Source organism: Eucalyptus grandis, chromosome 3 (genome assembly GCF_016545825.1).
Source record: "Eucalyptus grandis isolate ANBG69807.140 chromosome 3, ASM1654582v1, whole genome shotgun sequence".
Taxonomy (NCBI): domain Eukaryota; kingdom Viridiplantae; phylum Streptophyta; class Magnoliopsida; order Myrtales; family Myrtaceae; genus Eucalyptus; species Eucalyptus grandis.
In genome coordinates, this window is record NC_052614.1 from 14,813,820 (window position 1) to 14,834,074 (window position 20,255).

Below are 20,255 nucleotides of genomic sequence, written 5' to 3' on the forward strand. Positions count from 1 at the left end.
TAATTTCCAATTTAGGGTCTATTTTCCTATAATGATTTAGGTGAAGTCAATAAATCTTTCCAAATTGACAAAGAGAGCATGTTGTGATGCATATTGCATTTTAGGTGGTAATTATTATTACCCATCGAAAGCTTGCACTTTGTAAGGTCATGGAAGAGATCTTAAGATAATTTATGCCATAGTCTTAAGAAATTAAGAGACAATATCACATTTGAAAATTGGTAATGTTTTTTATTTTACAAAATAGGGAGTTTGTTAAAAGATTGGTTTGAAATATTTTACAACATGTTGATCTCCATATTTAAAAGATTCATTTCAAATTAATGAGCTCACATATAAATGTTTTTATATACAAGTTTATGGACATTTCTAATTATTTATAAAGACACGAAATCATGATATATGATATAGCCATAGTTAATAATTATCGTATCTTTTTGCACCCTTAAGATAAAATAGACCCCTAAATAGATTTATTATTTAAATGCTAACTTTTTTAAAGTGACTCAAACTTGAGTTGAAGTAAAGGATGCGAAACCTCTTTGAAATATTGGCCGAAAAATATCATTGTCGCCACCTACCATCGGGGGAAGGAAATAAGTTTAGGGGTGTTGCCTAAAGAACGGACCTAAGGTCTATGATTAGATGTGGGCTCTCCCAAGCCCATATTCCGAGTGACATTAGAGTATTTTTTAGGAATTTTGCAAAAAGGAGTCACCACTAGCCTATTGGGGTCGGCTATAAATTAAGTGAGGCATGGGAGCATGCCACACTTTTTACGCAATCAGAGAATCTAGGGTCGGAGACTTGATTACACTAATTGACCAATTAATGCCATTTCGGTACCTAATCTTGTTCATTTTAAAATAAAGAATTTTAGTCAAGCAGTTTGGATTGATTTTATATCTATCCACTAACATGTGAGGTGATAATGCGGGTGCGCAATCATTAAAGTAACAACCATAACTACTAAGATCCTAATTGCAACAAAATTAAACACGTACAATTAAATATAATTAGATATGCAAATTAAACATACGATATAATCAAAATACGAGCCAAAAGAGGTCTAATTATACTAAGAATGCAAAACATAACAATTCCTAACCAAATCGTATACTTTTTGAATTTTCGTAATTTTTTTAATTTTTATTTTTTAAAATATTTTTTTAATAATTACACACGCACGCACGCACGCACACACGCACGCACACACACGCGCGCGCGCGCACACACACATACACACACACACATATATATATATATATATATATATATTTCCCGATCGTGTTGACCCGACCCGACTCGATTCGGCCTGGTTAGTGGAAGTCGGGTCTGTTGGAGACCGAACCCAGTTCGGTCCAACTGGGCGGGCCGGTTGGCCCACTCCAAAAAAGATCTTTGGTTGGGCCCAACCCCTTTTTTTTTTGCAAATGAGGCTACCCCTCCCCCCCTTTCGGTAGGTCCACGCCTAGATTAACTTTAGGCTGTTAGCTTGTGGGGCGGAAGAGGCTGAACGGGCTAGATCTCAGATCTGGCCTAGCTCGGCCTGCGGCCCCTGGCAGCAACTGCTCGGTCGCGACCAGGGAGGCCGCGATGGCGTGTCACCTGTGGGAGTTCTTCGAGAAAGGCGGCGGCGCCGGTCGGGGCTCCACCAAAAGCGGCGAGGTGTTAGTCGAAGACTTTGTTGGCCCGTGACCACCCGTTCAGCGGCTGTTCGGGGGAAACAAAGAAGAAGGCAAGAGAAAAGGGTACAAGCAGTCCCTGGCTGGGGTCGCGACGTGCTGCCTTGGTTGGGCGGGACGCAGACCGACTTCCGGGCAAACGACGGCGGCCCTCCGTGGCCAAAATCCTAGCTGGGCTCTATGCGGAGGAGCTGGGGAGGTGGAGCTCACTCGAGCATTTCGTCAAGCAGGTGGCATACGTGCACAGACCAAGAAGCCTCAGGTCCAATCGAGACTCAAGGCGGACTTTGAACTCTTAGCAATCAACCAACAACAAACAGAGACACGGTGGAGGACCTAGGGAGGCCGGAGTTCGCCTGAAACGGACGGAACGAGCTCCGGCCAGCTCAACTTCAAATGTTGCGTGCCAAGTGTTCGATAAAAGGCCAATTTGGTTTCGAGGAAGACGGCTGCGGTCGGCAACGAATGAATGGCTCTTCGGCGGTGGCGAGGCGTCCCGAGGGGTCCTTACTCCTTGGCTGATCTCCAACGACTATCCCACTCTCTCGTCTCTCCCCCTTTGTCGCACTCTCTCCTCCCCCTTTTTCTTTCTTTACTTTATCCTCTCTTTTCTTCGCTTGGCTCGCGCACGTGGCTTCATTCGATCAACTAACTCGTTGCTAGCCTACCCGCTTGTGGATTGCGCTGCCCCACCCCCCGCCCCACATAATCCTACTGCCCCCTCGTAGTCGCCGAGATCCTTTTGTCGGCTCTGTTTTTTGCCTTTGCCGGTTCCCCGTGCGAAGACAGCTGAAGGAGAAGGCAGAGGCACGGGTCAGCCGAAAGGAAAAAAAAAGGGCTGGGCTGTGCGAGGGGAAAAGAAAAAAGAAAAAGGAAAAGAGAGGGGACGGTTGAAGGCTGATGCGGGGAAAAGAAGAAGAAGAAGAAGGGTCGGGCCAAGGCTGGATTCGGCCCGACCAGACCCCCACGGCTTTTTTATTGTTGTTAAAATCAATTATATAGATATATATATATATATATATATGTGCTTGAAAATATAAATTAGGTGTCAACAGTCATCAAACAAGATGAATTACTACTTAACTTGCATTATATCATGTGCTTTTCCATATCTCTAAAAAAAAAATAGTAGAAATTAAGATAATGATTATTGCTTAGTTCTCGGTATTTTGCTCGATATCTTGTGCATTGCACAGGTTCAATCCTAGCACGATAAATAGTACGGCATGTTTCATACTAATGTTATAGAATGTTCTAATCTTAGATCGTGAAATATAACATACCACAACATGTTTTATGTCGTGCATGCTTGTTAGGCCTATGTAACATATATGTTGACATATAAAACACACTAATTGCATGCTCAATTGCAATGATACAGACATTACTTGAATTTACGTACACTTAGATCCGATTTTCTACCTATAATGGAAAGGCCACATTCTAAACACAATAGTAAACAATTCGACAATTGCCCATGAAGGCCAATATCATATTTAAGTCAATGGAGGAGGTAATTAAAATGATTCTAGCCTCTAGGGGTGTAGTTTAATTAAGCTATTCGCTAGCTATAACCATAATAAATACATAACGTGGTCAACTATACAATCCATTCCACTTTAAATTAGTATATAGCCGTGACAAATAAAGTAATAAAATCAGTAAAATTATTATTTGGCTTCTAAAAGGCTTGTTCTGCAAATAATATTTTCGTTAATCAGTCAATTGGCACATTGGCTAACCTTGAGGACTGTCATTTTTGAAGACCTTACAAAATTTTATATGATATTAGAGTAAGAAGTGATTATCTCAAATCTTTGGAAAGCCCCTTTTTCGCCTTTTTTGTCTGAGATTAATATCTAGAACATTTAGACGTCAATTCGGAGTTGATACTGATAATTGAATTTGTAGTCACATTTTTTCTTGAGACTTGAGGCGTTGGTCATTGTACCAATTCGATGCAATACGTATCGGCGATGCAATTGATTTCCCCAGATATAGTTAGCATGCCTTATGGATACATCGATCGGTGCGGTAATGCAATTGTTGGAAATTTTCTATAATATGGACTTATATTAATTAATTAATTTTCTATTTTAAATAATCGGGTTAATGGATATTTCATTATTTGTTGAACCCAACAGTGATATGATTGAATTGAGCATTGGCATCTATTAATAATAGGCCTAGTTAAGCAGCAAAGTGTATGCAATTGTATTTTTTGGAAGCCCATAAGGGGAAGGGCCCAATTGACACGTTGTTGATTAGGGTTTGCTAGGTCCCCTCTCTAGCCTATAAAAGAGTATGTTATATCTATCAGTTGCTTTGATCCCATTGAAAGCTGTTATACTGAAATAGGTTATAGAGAGAAAGATCTGACATTCCAATAGATCTCAATTATCAGGTTGATCTATTTTTTTTTTCAAGTGAAGTGATGGCTCAAACAGGTACGCTTTAATTCCATTGTGCTTATTGATCTCGGTGTTTTACAGTCACATATGGATTCAATTCTTCTTGATTAATGAGTTAAATTATGTGAATAATTTTCTACATGTGGTATCAAAGCAAATCATATATGATTGTAGAATCCATTATTTTTAATGGAAAAATTCAAAATTTTCCTCTTTGAGCCAAATATGGGCATCATTTTTTCATGTGGAATTTTTGCTCGATTGATCCTGAAACTATAGGGCTTTCGTTCTACATGTTGAGATCTTTCCAACCATATATAATTTGTATAATTTCGTTGAGAATTGAGAGAGAATTTTAAATTTGAAATTCTAGAGTTTATACATGAAAAAGTTCCAAAATTTCCAAATTATTTGCAATTGATTGATGTTCGTTGTAAATTGTTGAATGGGTATTGTTATGTATATATATTAGCATCATTCTGTTGCATTAAAGTAAGTTTTTAGGGCTTAAATTTAAGAAATTCGAAATTCGGCCATGGAAGGTTTAGATCCAAAACTTTGAAGCTTGAATATGAAGATTTTCTTATTTGTTATTTGTTTAATTCAATCTAGTCAATTATATTGATGTTATATGCAAGTCTCATGGAGAAATTTCATCAAATCAAGTTAATTTGTGTTTTTGGAGTTTCGGGTCGAAACCGGGTCGTCCGACTTGGTTTGCAGGAAATTCGGGACTCGGCTAGAGGTTGAGGAAGACCTCCAGTTGGGCTAGGCCAATAGATGGGCGTAAGCCCATCCTTTCCTCTTTTTATTTTTTATTTTATTTTTTAACGAATTAAAAAAAAGGAAAATTAAAAATAATTCGAATAAAAAGAGAAAAGAAGAAGAAGAAAGGGGATGATGAAGTGATGATTTACAGGGGATGATGAAAGTGAGAAAATGTTTTTCACTTTTCAAAAGTGGAAAACATTTTCCCTAGTTTAGAAGATTTTTTTCCTTTTATGAAAAACATTTTCCCTAAAGAATTTATTTTCAGTGAAACAAATGCCGGAAAATCCGGAAAACGTTTTCCTAGAAATTATTTTTCGCGAAACAAACGGAGTCTAATTTAGAAGATTTTTTTTTTTTTTCTTTTCATGGAAAATATTTTCCCCAAGGAATTCATTTTTCATAAAACGAACGCCGGCAAATACGGAAAATCTTTTTCCAAAAAATATTTTCCATAAAATGAACGGAGCTTTAATGACATTCGCAATATGCCAAGTCGTGCATATATATACAAGTGCTTTTCAAGAAAGCTTCATGTTCTTTGCATTTTTGCACTCTAAGTCATGGCATGGCCCTTTTAATCCGGCAGAAACTAAGAAACTGAGGGAAACGATCGCCGAGGATCGAAGTCTCGCAAGAAAAAACGAAGGCTTCGGCATGGGTTCAGGTCCGGCGCTCGAGCTTCCCTCCATAGATTTTTCCGGAGTGGGCGATTCGGAGCCTGGAAGCGGCGGCTGGGATTCCGTCCAAGATGCTGTCCGGCGAGCGCTCGAAGAGTATGGCTGCTTCTTGGCTCTGTACGACAAGGTCACCGAGGAGCTTCATGACGAGGTCTTCCATCAGATGGAGGAGATGTTCGGTCTTCCGGCCGAGACTAAGCGCCGGTTCGTCGACCCGACGAGGCCGTACGATGGCTACCTTGCTAACCTCCCTCCTAACCCGGAGACCATGGGGATGCGCGAGGCCCTGAACTCCGGCGCGATCGAACGCATGGCCGGTCTCCTGTGGCCAGAGGAGAACGCCAAATTCTGGTACGTACGGCGCGAATTACATTCGCGAACTTCCATCGGCCATGCTCGAGTCATTTACGTTCTGTCGAAAATTGTTCATCGTGAAGAACTTCAATTACAAAAAAAACTTGGTGAATTCGCCTCTCTGAATCGCTTGCAGCGAGCTGCTGAACACGTACGTGAGGAGGCTGTCCGAGTTAGACTACACGATCCAGAAGATGGTGTTCCGAAGCTTTGGCGTTGAGCGCTATCTCGACTCGCACGCCGCGTCGACGGTACATTCCCTTCGCCTCCTGAGGTACGGAGCGCCGGAGGTGCAGGAGGTTCGGCCCGGTGGCATAATTCATTACGACCCGAACTCCGTGACCATGTTGCAGCAGAATCACGTGAACGGATTGGAAGTGGAGACGAAGCATGGAGACTGGATTAAAGTCGCGCCTTCGGCTTCCTCTACTATCGTCATGCTTGGAGAGTCATTCCATGTGAGTCCCTCTCTCTCTCTCTAATAATATCTTCATTATATCCTACCTTTTTCAAAATAAGATTAAAAGAAGTGGATATGCAAAAACTATAAATTTTTTCTAAACCATTAAAGCATATTCTAAAGAAAAATACTACGTAAGAGATTTTATACACAATCGATTTGAGAGGATTTGACAGAGTAGATAATTATAATCCTCATATCAAGGTTGTTTGTATGAAATTTTCTTTATGCCGGAGGTGCGCGTGCTATATAATTTTATAACTAATTTGTGAGCTATATTTTTCTTGGACCAATCAATTTGTGTTGATTGCTCATTCCTTTAAAGTCTTTGTTTACCTAACATTAGTTTCTTCTATCATTAAATTTATAAGTGATTTTAGAAATTCACAACTTTCCACTAACCACCAGGATGCTTAAAAAACTGAACAGTAAGTAATTGCAAATTGCCCTTTGAAATAGATTTGTGCCTTTATTTTGGGTTCTCGTGTGATTCTCAACAATCCATATGCATGATGCTTGATTTGGATAATTTGTCAATATTTTCAAATTGTAATTACCTAACAGAGAAAAATTATGAGAAAAGTCTTAAATTTATTACACTATCAATACTAAACTTTTCAATTTGACCAATTTAATCCTAAACCTTTTGATGATTTGCCAAGAGTGTCCCTCAAATCAATTTTCTAATTTTTTTTTCTCTTTCCCTATTATTTGCCCGTCATTGTCCATAGGCGAGGGCAACCTTCGCTATATGGTGGCGACCTCTAGTGGCCATTGTTGAGGCCTCGTCGACCAGCAGAGGGAAGTAGCAAAAAAAGAAAAAAAAGAAAAAGAAAAGAAAAGAAAAGAAAGAGGGGGAAAAAGTGCCAAAATTTTGGAAAATAAAATAATTGGCAAAGGAAAAAATGATTTATGATTGAATTGATCGCAATAAAATAAGTTGAGATTTTTGGACAATTATCCTTAAGACAGGTGAGTTGTGTAGTAATAAGAGTACACAAGATGTTTACCCTGATTAAAATTCATGCAATAATCTCCTTGATTAAGAGATGCATGCACGGCTGTATGTATAACTTTCACCTCAGCTGTGACCTCTTTCATGGTCTTTTCTTAGGGATGGAGCAACGGAAGATTATACTGTCCTCGACACCGTGTGATGATGCGCGGGCACGAGGCCAGGCTCTCCATCGGGATCTTCTCCGGCGTCGAAGGAACCGTTCGGTGCCCCGACGAGCTCGTGGACGAGCAACACCCTTTGCTTTTCAAGCCCTTCGACCCTGAGGACCTCGTCCGCATCTTCGCCACGCCGGAGGGACGGAACGGAGCTTCCGCTCTCAAAACCTTTTATAGCGTTTCTAATTGAACGTGATCTTTCTTCAGATTATTATTCCAAACCCTTTATAAAGCCTTTAATTTGATGTTGGCGATCGTTGTTTTTCTCCAATCCCCATCCCCCAAAACGACAACCTTTCTCTCCCCATGTCATCTGATAATAAAATTAATAATCGCGAGATTTAGCGGATGACCTATCTATGTACATCCATGGTTAAAATTCCTTTATCCTTGAAATAGAAATTTTGACCTTTTGTCGACGTCACATAATAAAAACATACTAGGAATAAGTGTATTAAAAGTCTTAAAATTTTATGATTTAATTGCACTTTTTGAAATTTTTAGGATTCAAATGTACTTTTGTGACAAAGTTTAAAAGTTTTAATGCATTTATCCCTTTACAATAATGGTTATTCAAATGTACGTAATGGTTATTCAATATAGATTCATTGCATATAATTATATCACTTTTCTACCTTCAAAAGAAGGCCACGTTCCAAACGCGATTTTAGACAGCGACAATGGCTATGAAAAAGCCAATATCATATTAAAGTCAATGAAGGAAGGGATACACGATTGATTATAGGAGTAGAGTTTAATCAACTTATTCGTTGGCTATAGCCATAGTAAATACATACCGTGCTCAAACTAAACAATCTAGTCCGCTCCACATTATATTTAGCCATTGCGAATATGGGAGAAAAGTGTTAAAAAAAGTTTTAAACCTTTTGCATTTGCGCCAATTTAGTCCTAAGCCTTTTGTTGGTGTCAATTTATTCCTAAACTTTTTCATTTAGTGTCAAGTCATTTCCAGCTAATTTTGACCGGATTTTACTAATTTGATGCCGGCCAACTGACATGACATGATCAGTACTAACATTGATAATTTTTAATAATATTTAAATATTTTTGAATTTTTTCCTTTTCCTTTTCCTCTCTTTTTTGTTTTTTTATTTTTGTTTTTTTGTTTTCCTTCTTCTTCTCCTTCCTCCAACCGCCGTCGACCTCGCCGATCGGCCAAAGCCGACCTCAACCTTGTCGGCCATTGGCGAGGGTGATCTCATGCTGGGCGGTGAGGCTTGCCCTCGTCGGATTTGGTGAGGGTCAAGCCTTGCTGGCCATCACCTCTGGCCGGTCGCCAAGGTCTGGTGACTAGCTAGAGGAAGGAGGATGAGAAGGAAAAAATAAAAAAAACAAAGAAAAATAAAAAGAAAAAGAAAAAAAAGAAAATGAAAAATTCAAAAATATTAATATATTATTAAAAATTGTCCTTGGCATGCCGACCGGTGCCCAATTAGCAAAATCCAGTCAAACTTAGCCGTAAATGATTGAATTGGCACTAAGTGAAAAATTTTATAACTAAATTGACGCTAATAAAAGGTTTCTGACTAAATTGGCACAAATACAAAATGTTAAAGACTTTTTAAACACTTTTCTTGCCAATATGGTATTGAAATTGACAAAATTATTATTTGGCACTTAAAAAGCTTGTTTCTGTAAATTAAGTTGTTGTTGATTAGTCAATTGGCATGTCAGCTAACTACGGATATCATTGTTGGTGAAAGATCAACCAATTGACAGACCCATGAAATTGCATACGGCGTTAGAGCAAGATGTCATGATCTCAAATATTAGTGCGGGAATACTATAATATCAAACAATGTTTTTATCTAATATTTTAAGCTTTAAGTTGAATTTTGTAGCCTCGTGTTCCTCAAGACACGAAGTCTTAGTCGCCATGTTTGTTAGAGTTGACATGTATTGCTTTGCGATTAATCTCCTCGGATATAATTAACGCACTTTATTAAAACCTTGGGTAGGTGTCACTTGGGGATTGTTGCTTGAAACACATTCATCAGATGATTTTTCAATTGGAAATACAATTTCTGAGCTGGGCTTCATAACTTAATTATTACTTACTAGAAGTCAAACACTGCTTTGTTGTGGAAGAAAGCGATCAAATAATAAGTTTAAGTATTGGCTTTGCTCAAATGATATATTTGACCAAAAAAGTTCTAAATGTATTCTAATTGTGCAAATTCAGTCGTAAACAAATTTTTTTTTAGTCAATTTAATTTAAACCTTTTACATTTGTGTTAATTCAATCTATCTAGCTAAATTTAATTGGCTAGCAGTGACGTGGATGCTGGCCGTCACTGACCATCCGATCGACGATGACATGGCAATTTTTTAATAATTTTTTTTTGAATTTTTTTCCTTTTCTTCGTACTATTTTTCTTCTTCCCCCCCTACCCTAGTGGTCGGTGAGGATCTTGTGAGTCTCCTTGGCCACTGGGTGAGGACTGTGAAGCCCTTGATGGCCGCTGGTGAGGGTCACGGGCCCTCATTGAGCCTTGCCCAAATCTAGGAAGGTTAGGGGTTACAGGCAGCCTCACCTAGATCTACGCGAGGGTAGGCTCGCCATGGCCTCGCCCACGGTTGTGAGGCCATGGCCACCTTCACTTGCCTCCAATGAAGTCCTTGCGGCCCCCTGGCCTTTATGAGGTGCCTCACAGTCCTCCCCCTTTGTCTCAGGTACTCTCTCTCTCTCTCTCTCCCCCAATGGTTGTTGGGCTTGCTTGAGCCTAGTCGCCACACTTCAACGTCAATTTGAGGTAGTTGCGCCTCACAAAGGCTTGGAGGCCGTAGGTGAAGGTGGCCATGACCTCGCAATTGCATGCAAGGCCGCCTTCACCCCCGTCCGGTGAGGCCATGGTGAGGTTGCCCTTGCGCAGATCACCTCACCTACATCTGCGTGAGGTTGTGGGAAGAAGAAGAACAATATGAAGAAAATTAAAAAAGAAAAAGAAAAGAAAATATAACAAAATTAATAAAAAATTCGAATAAAATAAAATATTATTAAAAAAATGCCGTGTCAGCGGCGGCCGGATGGTCGATGCTGGCTTGCGTCCATGTTCGTGCTAGCCAACCAAATTTGGTTAGATAGATTGAGTTGGCACAAATGCCAAATATTTAGAACTGAATTGGCAAAAAGAATGGGTTTAGGATTAAATTGGTACAATTGCAATAGGTTTAATATTTGTTTTTTTTCTTGATAATTTTCCTTAACTATGAGACAAAGTATATCTACCTAAAAATGTCTTGTAGATAATGCTAATAATGAATTTATTTGAAACGAATCGTTGGCTAGGGATGGAGCAATGGCCGAGTGCACTGCCCCAGACACCGAGTGATGATCAATGGGAACGAAGCGAGGTATTCGATCGGCTCGTTCTCGTTCATAAGAGGAGTGGTCAAGTGCCCGCAGGAGCTGGTGGACGAGCAACACTCCTTGCTCTTCAAGCCTTTCGACGAAGTCGGTCTGCTCCGACTCCACGAAACAAAGCAAGAACTCAAGGACGAATCGACCTTAAGACGTTTTTTGGTGCTTGAACAAGGCTAATTGTTATTTTTATGAACGCTACGCTATTATTAGTGAAAGAGTTATCGGATGCTACTCTTGCTTTATCGAAGTGTCATTATTTGTGAGTGTGTATGTCTAGCACGGAGTGCTTGTACCCTGTGTGTTTGTATATAGAGAATATGTTTATATCTACATGATCATATGGCATATGTGATGTACCAAGTGAGGACAGGTCATATCCTGTGACGACGTTCTATGTAATGTGATGAAGATTGTGTCATGTGATGATATTATGTGGCAAAGTTCGTGTGATGATATGTCGCTAGATAACATGATAGCATGAATCCTTGCGTGGTGTGTATGCATGTCCGATTTACTAGATGATTTGATTCTTAAAGAATCCTAGCAGGCCTCTCCAGCATCAGCAAGACCAAAGAGGGCTAAAATGGAGCTTCTGCAATTGATAACTTTTAAAGAATTTAAAATCTCCCATTCGCGTGGAGAGATTTGTTTTGTGCTTTTGAACCACCGTGTGTCCTTAAATTTATTTTGATAAATTTGAGGCGTTCGTATTTTTTAAAAGAGGAGAACTTTTTATGATAGTTAAGAGAAATTGGTAATTACAGAAGGAAAAAAAACCAAAGAACCATCGGGGTTTAGTTGGTAATCACTCTGATTAAGGTTGGTAATTCTAAGTAGTTAGTAAGCAAGGAAAATAGAAGTTAATAAATCCAGAGAAAAAGTTCACAAATTAAAAAAAAAAAGAATTAAATAAACGTTGGTAAGCACTCAAATGATCAATTTAGGGCGTTGTACGAAAGACAAATAAAAGTTGGTAAATAATAAAAAGAGTTGACATATTAAAAAAAAATCAAATAATAGTTGGTAACTAACTCAAATGAACTTATGCAGCCCAAAAGGAGTTGGTAATTTAATAAAAAAAAAATTTAGTCAATCATTCCAACAAAAAAAATGGTAAGCTTATATGAGAGTCGCTAAATTCAAGACATTGGTAAGGAAGTTAAGCAAAATTTAGTAAGATATTAAAAAAAAAATTACTAACCTATAATCTACAAAAAAAAGAATTCTAATCTTGTAAAAGAGGTAGTGATTTATCAACAAGTTATCAGAAAATTTGGTGATTGGTAATTTTTTTTATCAAAAGTTTTTTTTTTTTTTGACACTTATTGACTCTTTGAGAAGTCTTTCAACACAAAAAATAAAATAAAATGTTTCTTTGTTGTGGTGAAAATGGAATAATAAAATTGTCTTTGATTCCTTATTGGACAAACATCTCACCTATCGTGCTTGGGGAAGGGGGAGTTATTCCAAAAGTCTTAAACCTATTATACAATGACTACCTTAGCCTCAAACATTTCAATTGTGTGATTAAGTTCTAAAATTTTTAACAATTTACCAACTTAGTCATTTCAGCCAATTGACCTGAAATAACTACTGTGGATGTTGGCCTTTTTAGTATGGCACGACTGGTGCTGACGTTAATAATTTTTGTAACTTTTTTTTCCCTTTCTTCTTTTGTTGGTTGTCAAGCCTCGGGATTGGTCAGCGATCGACCAAAGGTGAGGGTGAGCCTTGCTCGAGGCTAGCAAGGCTTGACCCTTGCCAGTTCACCAACCTTGGTGCCCCTCGCTTGTGGCTGGATGCTGGGCATTGTTGAGGCTTGGCAATTAGCAGAGGAAGAAGAAAAGGAAAGAAAATAATTAAAAAATTATAATAATTCAGAAAAATTTTAAAAATGGAAAAATTATTCACATAAATGTCGGCCTTATCATATAGGATAATCAATGCTAACTACATTGCCATGTTAGCGGTTTCTTGCCAAAATTAGCCGAAAAAATTAAATTAGTAAATCATCAAAATGTTTTGAACTAAATTAGTATAATTGAAAGGTTTATGACTGAATTAGCTGTCATACAATATATTTAGGATTTTTTGAATAATTATCTCATTTTTAGATAGATGTGATAGGGTATTTGTAAATTCGACAAATCACTGTAAGTGTACAATCACGCATTACGGAAATATAGCCACTTGTTCTAAATGCTCAAATGTGTTTTATGTGGCATCACTTAATAATCAATTTGGTAATATTTAGGGTATTGTAAGTATATAAATTGATCATCCCTCTAATTTCCCAAGAGCTTAATAAGATCGTTGATGCTCGTTACTAGTGATAAAAATAGACTGTAGGTCATCATCAATTGAGAAGATTCGGTTCCTATTATAAAAGTAGCGAGGAATTGGTTTTGTCCAGCTTTCTGCGTATGGCTTGGGGTTTTAGCCTTAAAAAATTCCTCGGCGTCTCAAAAAATCTTTAAATAACTCAAATGACCTCATGTATCTTTCTTATATTACTAGAAATTAATATTTAGACTCCGTTCATTTCGTAAAAAGTAAATCCCGAGAAAACATTTTCCAGCGTCCATTTCACGGAAAATGAATTCCTTGAGGAAAATATTTTCCATGGAAGGAAAAAAGTTTTCTAAAGTAGGGGAAAATGTTTTCCACTTTTTAAAGTTGAAAACATTTTCCTCACTTGATCTCTCTTCTCACACCTGTACAAATCCTCACTTCCTCATCCCCTTTCTTCTTTTTTTTTTTTTTTTTTTTTATTTGAATTATTTTTTAATTTTAATTTTCTTTTTAATTCGAATTATTTTTTAATTTCCTTTTCTTTTCTATTTCTTTTCTATTTCTTTTCTTTTACTTTCTTTTACTTTTCTTGTTTTATTTGTTTCTCATCCTCTTCTTTCTTGGCTAGGCACTGGTTGTTGCCAGCGAACCTCGAGCTCGTCAATCTCAAGCTTGTGCTCGTCGATCCGGCGAGCCTTGAGCTCAACACTTACGCTTGCCAATTCTCTCGTGGCCGGTGAGCCTCGTGCTCGTCGGTGAGCTTGAGGCTTGTTGATGGCCATTCTCCGTGGCCGGCAACCGGCCAAAAAAGAAGGAGATAGAAAACAAAGAAAAATAAAAGAAAAGAAAAAGAAAAAAATTAATAATAGATTTTAAAAATTAAAAATAATTAAAAATAAAATTTTTAAAATTATGAAAAATTCATTTTAAAAAATAAAATAAATGAAAAAGAGTATATGGAGGAAAAGATTTTCCTTATTGAACATCGACAAATATTTTTCACTTTATTTTCAGGTTTCATCCAAATACTGGAAAATAATTACATTTTCCTGAAAAATGACTTCCTGGAAAATATTTTCCAAAAACGCCACATTTTCCGCGAAACGAATGAAGCCTCAAATTCCTCGTAGTATTCGGCTCAAAATACCTTTGCCACGGTTTGAGCCCTACCAAGTAATTCACTTTTGTTGTTTACAACTCCACTCGCTATTTGACAAAAAATAAAATAAATCTTCAACTAGCTAGAGAAAACTCGAATATAGTAAGGCTACGTTTGGTTATTCGGATTTTTAATCAGGATAGGACCGGATAGGATATGATATAAAATCTAGAGGATTTTGATATATCTTACTCATTGTTTGATGATTGTAGTAATAAAGTCGAATATATTCACATTATATCATGTACATTATTTGATATAAATGACATATTAGTAAAAAAAAAACCAAAAATTTTATAAATGGAGATGGTAAAAATCTCTCGTAACACTTTTGCTTTATTTTATTTTCCTCTCTTTAATTAATTAATTTCTTCTTTTTTTTTTCTTCTCCTCCCATCATTCTTTATGAAATTTTATTAAATAGTAGATTGTACTAATATAACCAAAATGCTAAAATATCTAAAATATATAATAAATACAAACAAGTTGTTATTGGATTACTTTCTCTGGTATTCTAGCTGGTTTTGGGAAGCTTGGGTGTAGACAAGTATGTTGAATCGCTGGACAAGTCGGTTGGATACAATCTCCGTCTCACGAGATATGCAGCTCCTGGGACTGAGGAGTCCAAGACGCTCGGGGCAATTTGCCATCGCGACGTGAACTTCCTGAGCATAATTCACCAAAATCATGTCAACGGATTGGAGGTGCAAACCAAGGATGGACGTTGGATCGAGGTCGCCCCTTCCTCAGCTTCCTCTTTCATTGTCCTCGCTGGGAAGTCATTCTACGTGAGTCCCCCCACCTCCCTCTCTTTCTCAGAGCATCGGACAAGAATTCGGCCACATGACTTTGCACATCAACTGTAAATTATTGTTTATATTTCTAGTATTGATCATCACTTCTCACAATAGCTAGAATCACGGCATTAAAGCTGGTTTCTTTGTGATATTCTTGTTGGCCTTACACCATGTGAACCATAGACTCGAATGATTGAATGCGTATTGATATGACGAGATTGATGCAAGCTCACAGTGAGATAGACGTCTCGTCTGATATAATCTTTGGAATAATTGACCTTCATCATGTGAGACACCCATTTTATCTTTTGAACGCAGGGATGGAGCAATGGGAGATTATACAGCCCTTGTCATCGTGTAATGTTGACCGGGCATGAGCCAAGATATTCCATAGGGTTCTTTTCTTTTGTTCAAGACACGATTCAGTGTCCTGATGAGCTTGTGGACGACCAACACCCTTTGCTTTTTAAGCCCTTTGACATTGTTGGTCTCTCCCGCATCTACAAGACCGCAGAGAGCCAAAATGGAGCTTGGGCGATGGATACTTTTTACAGAATTTGAAATACAGGTGCTTTCGAAGCATTGTGTGTCCCTTCAGCTCATCAACCAATTGCGAGTCAAGTCTTAAGGCATATGTTTTACCATCATTAAATAATCAAATGAGTGGACGGTCGCTCAGTATTTGAGAAGCATATTTGGCTTCCCTTTCTTTCCCCTTTTGGAGCTTGTTTAGGCTATGATCATTTGAACCAGTATCGTAAAAGAAAATGACAAAAAAATGGATGTTCAGGAAGAAATTTTCTTTCTTTTCTCTCTTCTAAGGAAAATATGTCTTTATTTATTTCCCACTAGCTGCAAAGAGCATTCTACTACTTACAAAAAATTACAAAGGAAAAGAGGTTTTTGCGTAAATGAAATAAGATTGGCTCGTGAATTGAACTTTTATATATTTTAATATTATTTTAATATCAATTATTTTTTAACTTTTCTTTTCTTTACTTCTTTATTTTTAACTTAGAGCCAGCAAGGATCGTTGGTGGACCCTCATCCGGCTGGAGAGGGCCTATGGCGGTTTACCCAGTGTTGGCCAGGGTTTCCTGACCCTAGGTTACAAAAAAATTAAAGTAAAGAAAAGAAAAGAAATGGGAAAAAAATAACTAGAATTCAAAATAATAAACAATTAAAAAAATATAAAAACGTTATTGAATATATCCACGTTAATGCTAACTATGCCAAGTATAATGCCGTATCCACATTAGCAATTTCTTATGAAAATTAATCAGATGAATTTAATTGGTAAAATATAAAAAGTGTAGAACTTAATTGGCACAATTAGATTATTTTTTACTAAATTAGTATAAATGCAATATGTTTAATTTTTTTTTGATAATTCTCTCGTTAAGTATACATCTAGAGTTAACTTTGTAAAAGAAATCTGATCCAAGTAGAAATTCCACATCCATATAAGGCGTATGATTTTATGTTTGAACAAGCAAGAAATGATTAAAATATTTCTATGTTGGAGTTGGATTCCTAATTTAACTGGACTAAAAGGAATTTCCTATTTTGTATAAGTGGTGGAAATCTACTCAATTGTCATACATTAGAGCAAACAAGAGGAGTTTGAGGGATTTTTAAAAGTATTTTGAGCAATAAGAATGAAAGATATTGAAGTGTATTTGGTTTAACATTTTGAAAACCCCTTGAGACCCCAGAGCTCCATTGAGAAATTTTGGGATGTCTAGTGGTCATTCTCAAGAGATTTTGGGGTGAAAGTTAGCCTTGGGAAGGCTAAAAGCCCAAGATAGGTCAGCAATTTTAGAATGCTATCTCTAGAGATTTTAATGACCTGTTTTCTTCCATCTTGACCTCGCTAACTTTTTCATATTCCCCTTTTACCTTTGTTAAGGAAAGATTATGGCTAGTCATTGACGAGCCCCATGTCTCAATCTTTTCTTGACGAACTTGCTAGCTGGCGAATGGATTAGAGTTTTCTGACATTTTCCGGGGATTCTCCTTCAGGACTGACGAAAGAAAACCATCATCTCTTTCCTTTTCCTTGGGTCCATCGCTGCATCCCGTTCTCCGTCACTTTCTCCGCTTCTTCACCGAGACCCGACCGTCCACCAACGTCTAACTCATCTCCAAATTCAATTTGAACTTGACGATTCCTTTTCTTGCTTTCATCGCCGTATTCTAATTCCTTTACTTACTTGCATCAGCAAACATCTTCACCAAAGTCTCTCTCTCACCATTTTCTTGTTGATGGGGTGCGGCAGAAGTATAATCTCTTTAACCTAAGAAGATCAGAAAAAGAAAGCCAAATCTTAATCCATCAACATATTCAGTCGTGACTTTAAAATTACTATGGCGGATAGTACGAGGATGCCCAAGCCCTATAAATCCAGCAGAGAACCACCCCAAGAAAAAAACAGGAGAAAGGTTTCAGAAAAAGTACCAGAAAGAGAGAAATTGATCATGAGCCCTATTTCAACACTGAAGCTTCCCCTGATAGATCTCTCCAAGTTAGACTGCTCAAAGCCTGGGACAGGTCCATGGGACTCCTCGCAAAGTGAAGTCCGACAAGCCCTTGAAGAATTCGGTTGCTTCGAAGCTTTGTGTGATAAAATGACCTTGAAGCTTCACAATGATGTGTTCCAAGAACTGGAGAGATTGTTTGAACTTCCGACTGACGTGAAGCGCCGGTTTGACGAGCCAACTAAGCCGTTGCTCGGCTACCTTGAGAATCTTCCTCTCTACGAGGCATTTGGAATTGGCGACACCCCTAACTCTGGCTCGATTGAAAGATTAGCGGATCTCATGTGGCCGGAGGGAAACACAAGATTTTGGTAATCCATTTTTTATTACAGATGATATTATTATCCGTTCCCATTAAGGAAGTGTTAAGAGATTAATGTTTATCAAATAAATCACTGATGACGCAAATTTGAATTTCAATAACTTCGATGCAAGAAGAAAAACTAAAATGAAACATCTTACAGTACTAAATATCACAGAGATGCGGTGTACATAAAAACACACATAAGATGAAGATCCCAATCCACACCCATTATTTATGGAAACTGGACTTTCGACGTGTTTTTTTATTTTTTTTTTTTTTTTATGACCAAGCAGTGAGACAATGAATATGTATGTTCCGATGGTTTCGGAGTTGGATTCACTGGTGAAGAAGCTGGTTTTGGGAAGCCTTGGCGTAGACAAGTATTTGGATTCACTAGCGAAGTCGGTCAAGTACAATTTGCGCGTCATGAGATATGCAGCTTCTGCGACTGAGGAGTCCAAGAAGGCTGATACTTCGTGCCATCGGGACACGAACTTCGTGACCATACTTCACCAAAATCATGTGAACGGATTGGAAGTGCAGACTAAGGACGGACGCTGGATCGAGGTCGCCTTTTCCTCCGCTTCCTCTTTCGTTGTCATCAGTGGGGAGTCATTCTACGTGAGTCCCCCCATTCCCCTCTCTCTATTGAATTTGGTTCGAAAGAATTCGGGCACCATGACTTTGCATATCAATTGCAAATTATTGTTTACATTTCTAGTGTTGATCATCACATCCGGCAATAGCTAGAATTACGATATTTATACTGTGTCTTTGTGAAATTCTTATCGACTGGTTGTCATGTGAACCATAGATTCGAATGGTTGAATGCATATTGATATGACTAGATTGATGTTAGCTTGTGGTGAGATAGATGCTCGTTGGATATAACCTAAGCATGTGGATCTTGTGTGATCAGTCAAAAGAAGTCAAGATTTTAAGTCTCTTTAGAATTATAATCTTATGAATAATTGACCTTAATCATTGCGTGCCTCTCCCTTTATCGTTGTTGCACGCAGGGATGGAGCAATGGGAGAATACACAGCCCTTGTCACCGTGTAAAGATAAGCGGGCACGAACTACGATACTCCATAGGACTCTTCTCTTCCAATCAAGGCACCGTTCAATGTCCTGATGAGCATGTGGATGACCAACACCCTTTGCTTTTTAAGCCCTTCGATATTGCCGGTCTCTCCCGCATCTACAAGACCAAAGAGGGCCTAATGGGAGCTTCGGCGATGGATACCTTTTACAAAGTTTAAAATCGCAGTGCTTTCGAAGCATCACGTGTCCTTTCGCCCTATCAATAAATTGCGAGTCAAGTCTTAAGGCATATGTTTTACTGTCGTCAATAATTAATTGAGTGGACGGTCGCTCAATATGTGAGAAGCATATCAGGTTTCCATTTCTTTCCCTTTTGGAGCTTGTTTAGGTCATAATCATCTGACCCAATTGCAGATCCTTGGAGCGATATGTGCTTCAGGCTGTTGATGATGGGATTACTTCTAGCAAGCAAATATTGTAAAAGAAAATGACAAAAAAAAATGGTTGTTCATGAAGAAATTCTCTTTCTTTTTATTTTCTAAGGAAAAGAACTCTTTAATTATTTCCCATTAGCAGCAAAAAGCATTCTACGGCTAACAAAAATTTACAAAGAAAAAGAGGTTCTTGCGTAAATGAAATAAGGTTGACTCGTGAATTGAACTATTATTCCAAAAAAAAAAAAAAAATTGAACTATTATATATTTTTATTCATATATATATATATATTTAAATGTGTTCCCTTTCTTTTCTTTTCTTACTTATTATCATTTTTTTTAAACGTAGGGCCCTTGCCTAGTTGGTAAGGGCCCACAATGGCCTTGCCTAGTGCTAGTGAGGGCGTCCTAGCCCTAAGTCATTAACAAAGTAAAGAGAAAATAAGAAAAGAAAAAGGAAAAATAATAAAAATTAAAACAAATAAAAAATATATCAAAATATTATTGAAAATGTTCATGTTAGTGCCGGCTGTGCCACCTAAGATAGTTGATGTCCACATCAACAATTTTCTACCAAAATTAATCGATAGACTTAATTGACAAAATGTGAAAAGACTTATAACTCAATTGAGACAATTAAAAGATTTAAAACTGAAATTATACAAATGTAATCAGTTTAGGACTTTTTTGGTAATTCTCTTGTTGAGTATACATCTCAAACTTAACTTCGTGAAAGAAATTTGATCCAAGTAGAAATTCCAAATCCATATG

The 20,255-nt window shown here is 37.7% G+C and overlaps 4 protein-coding genes across 4 annotated transcripts; all 4 read left to right on the top strand.

The window, feature by feature from the left end:
* Positions 1 to 5,521: 5,521 nt before the first annotated feature.
* Positions 5,522 to 6,264, top strand: LOC104439088 (probable 2-oxoglutarate-dependent dioxygenase AOP1.2). Its single transcript, XM_039309345.1, has 3 exons — positions 5,522 to 5,895; positions 6,035 to 6,172; positions 6,255 to 6,264. Exons 1-3 carry the CDS (start codon positions 5,522 to 5,524, stop codon positions 6,262 to 6,264), a joined length of 522 nt encoding a protein of 173 aa, XP_039165279.1.
* Positions 6,265 to 6,281: 17 nt separating this feature from the next.
* Positions 6,282 to 7,789, top strand: LOC120291257 (probable 2-oxoglutarate-dependent dioxygenase AOP1.2). Its single transcript, XM_039308380.1, has 2 exons — positions 6,282 to 6,356; positions 7,473 to 7,789. The coding sequence occupies exons 1-2, from the start codon at positions 6,336 to 6,338 to the stop codon at positions 7,719 to 7,721; spliced, it is 270 nt and encodes an 89-aa protein (XP_039164314.1). The 5' UTR covers positions 6,282 to 6,335; the 3' UTR covers positions 7,722 to 7,789.
* A 9,742-nt stretch (positions 7,790 to 17,531) lies between these two features.
* On the top strand, positions 17,532 to 18,017 carry LOC104439090 (probable 2-oxoglutarate-dependent dioxygenase AOP1.2). Its single transcript, XM_010052209.1, has one exon. The coding sequence runs from the start codon at positions 17,532 to 17,534 to the stop codon at positions 18,015 to 18,017; it is 486 nt and encodes a 161-aa protein (XP_010050511.1).
* A 289-nt stretch (positions 18,018 to 18,306) lies between these two features.
* Positions 18,307 to 19,268, top strand: LOC108958495 (probable 2-oxoglutarate-dependent dioxygenase AOP1.2). The gene is made up of 2 exons (XM_018870727.2): positions 18,307 to 18,627; positions 19,026 to 19,268. Exons 1-2 carry the CDS (start codon positions 18,307 to 18,309, stop codon positions 19,266 to 19,268), a joined length of 564 nt encoding a protein of 187 aa, XP_018726272.2.
* Positions 19,269 to 20,255: the final 987 nt, after the last annotated feature.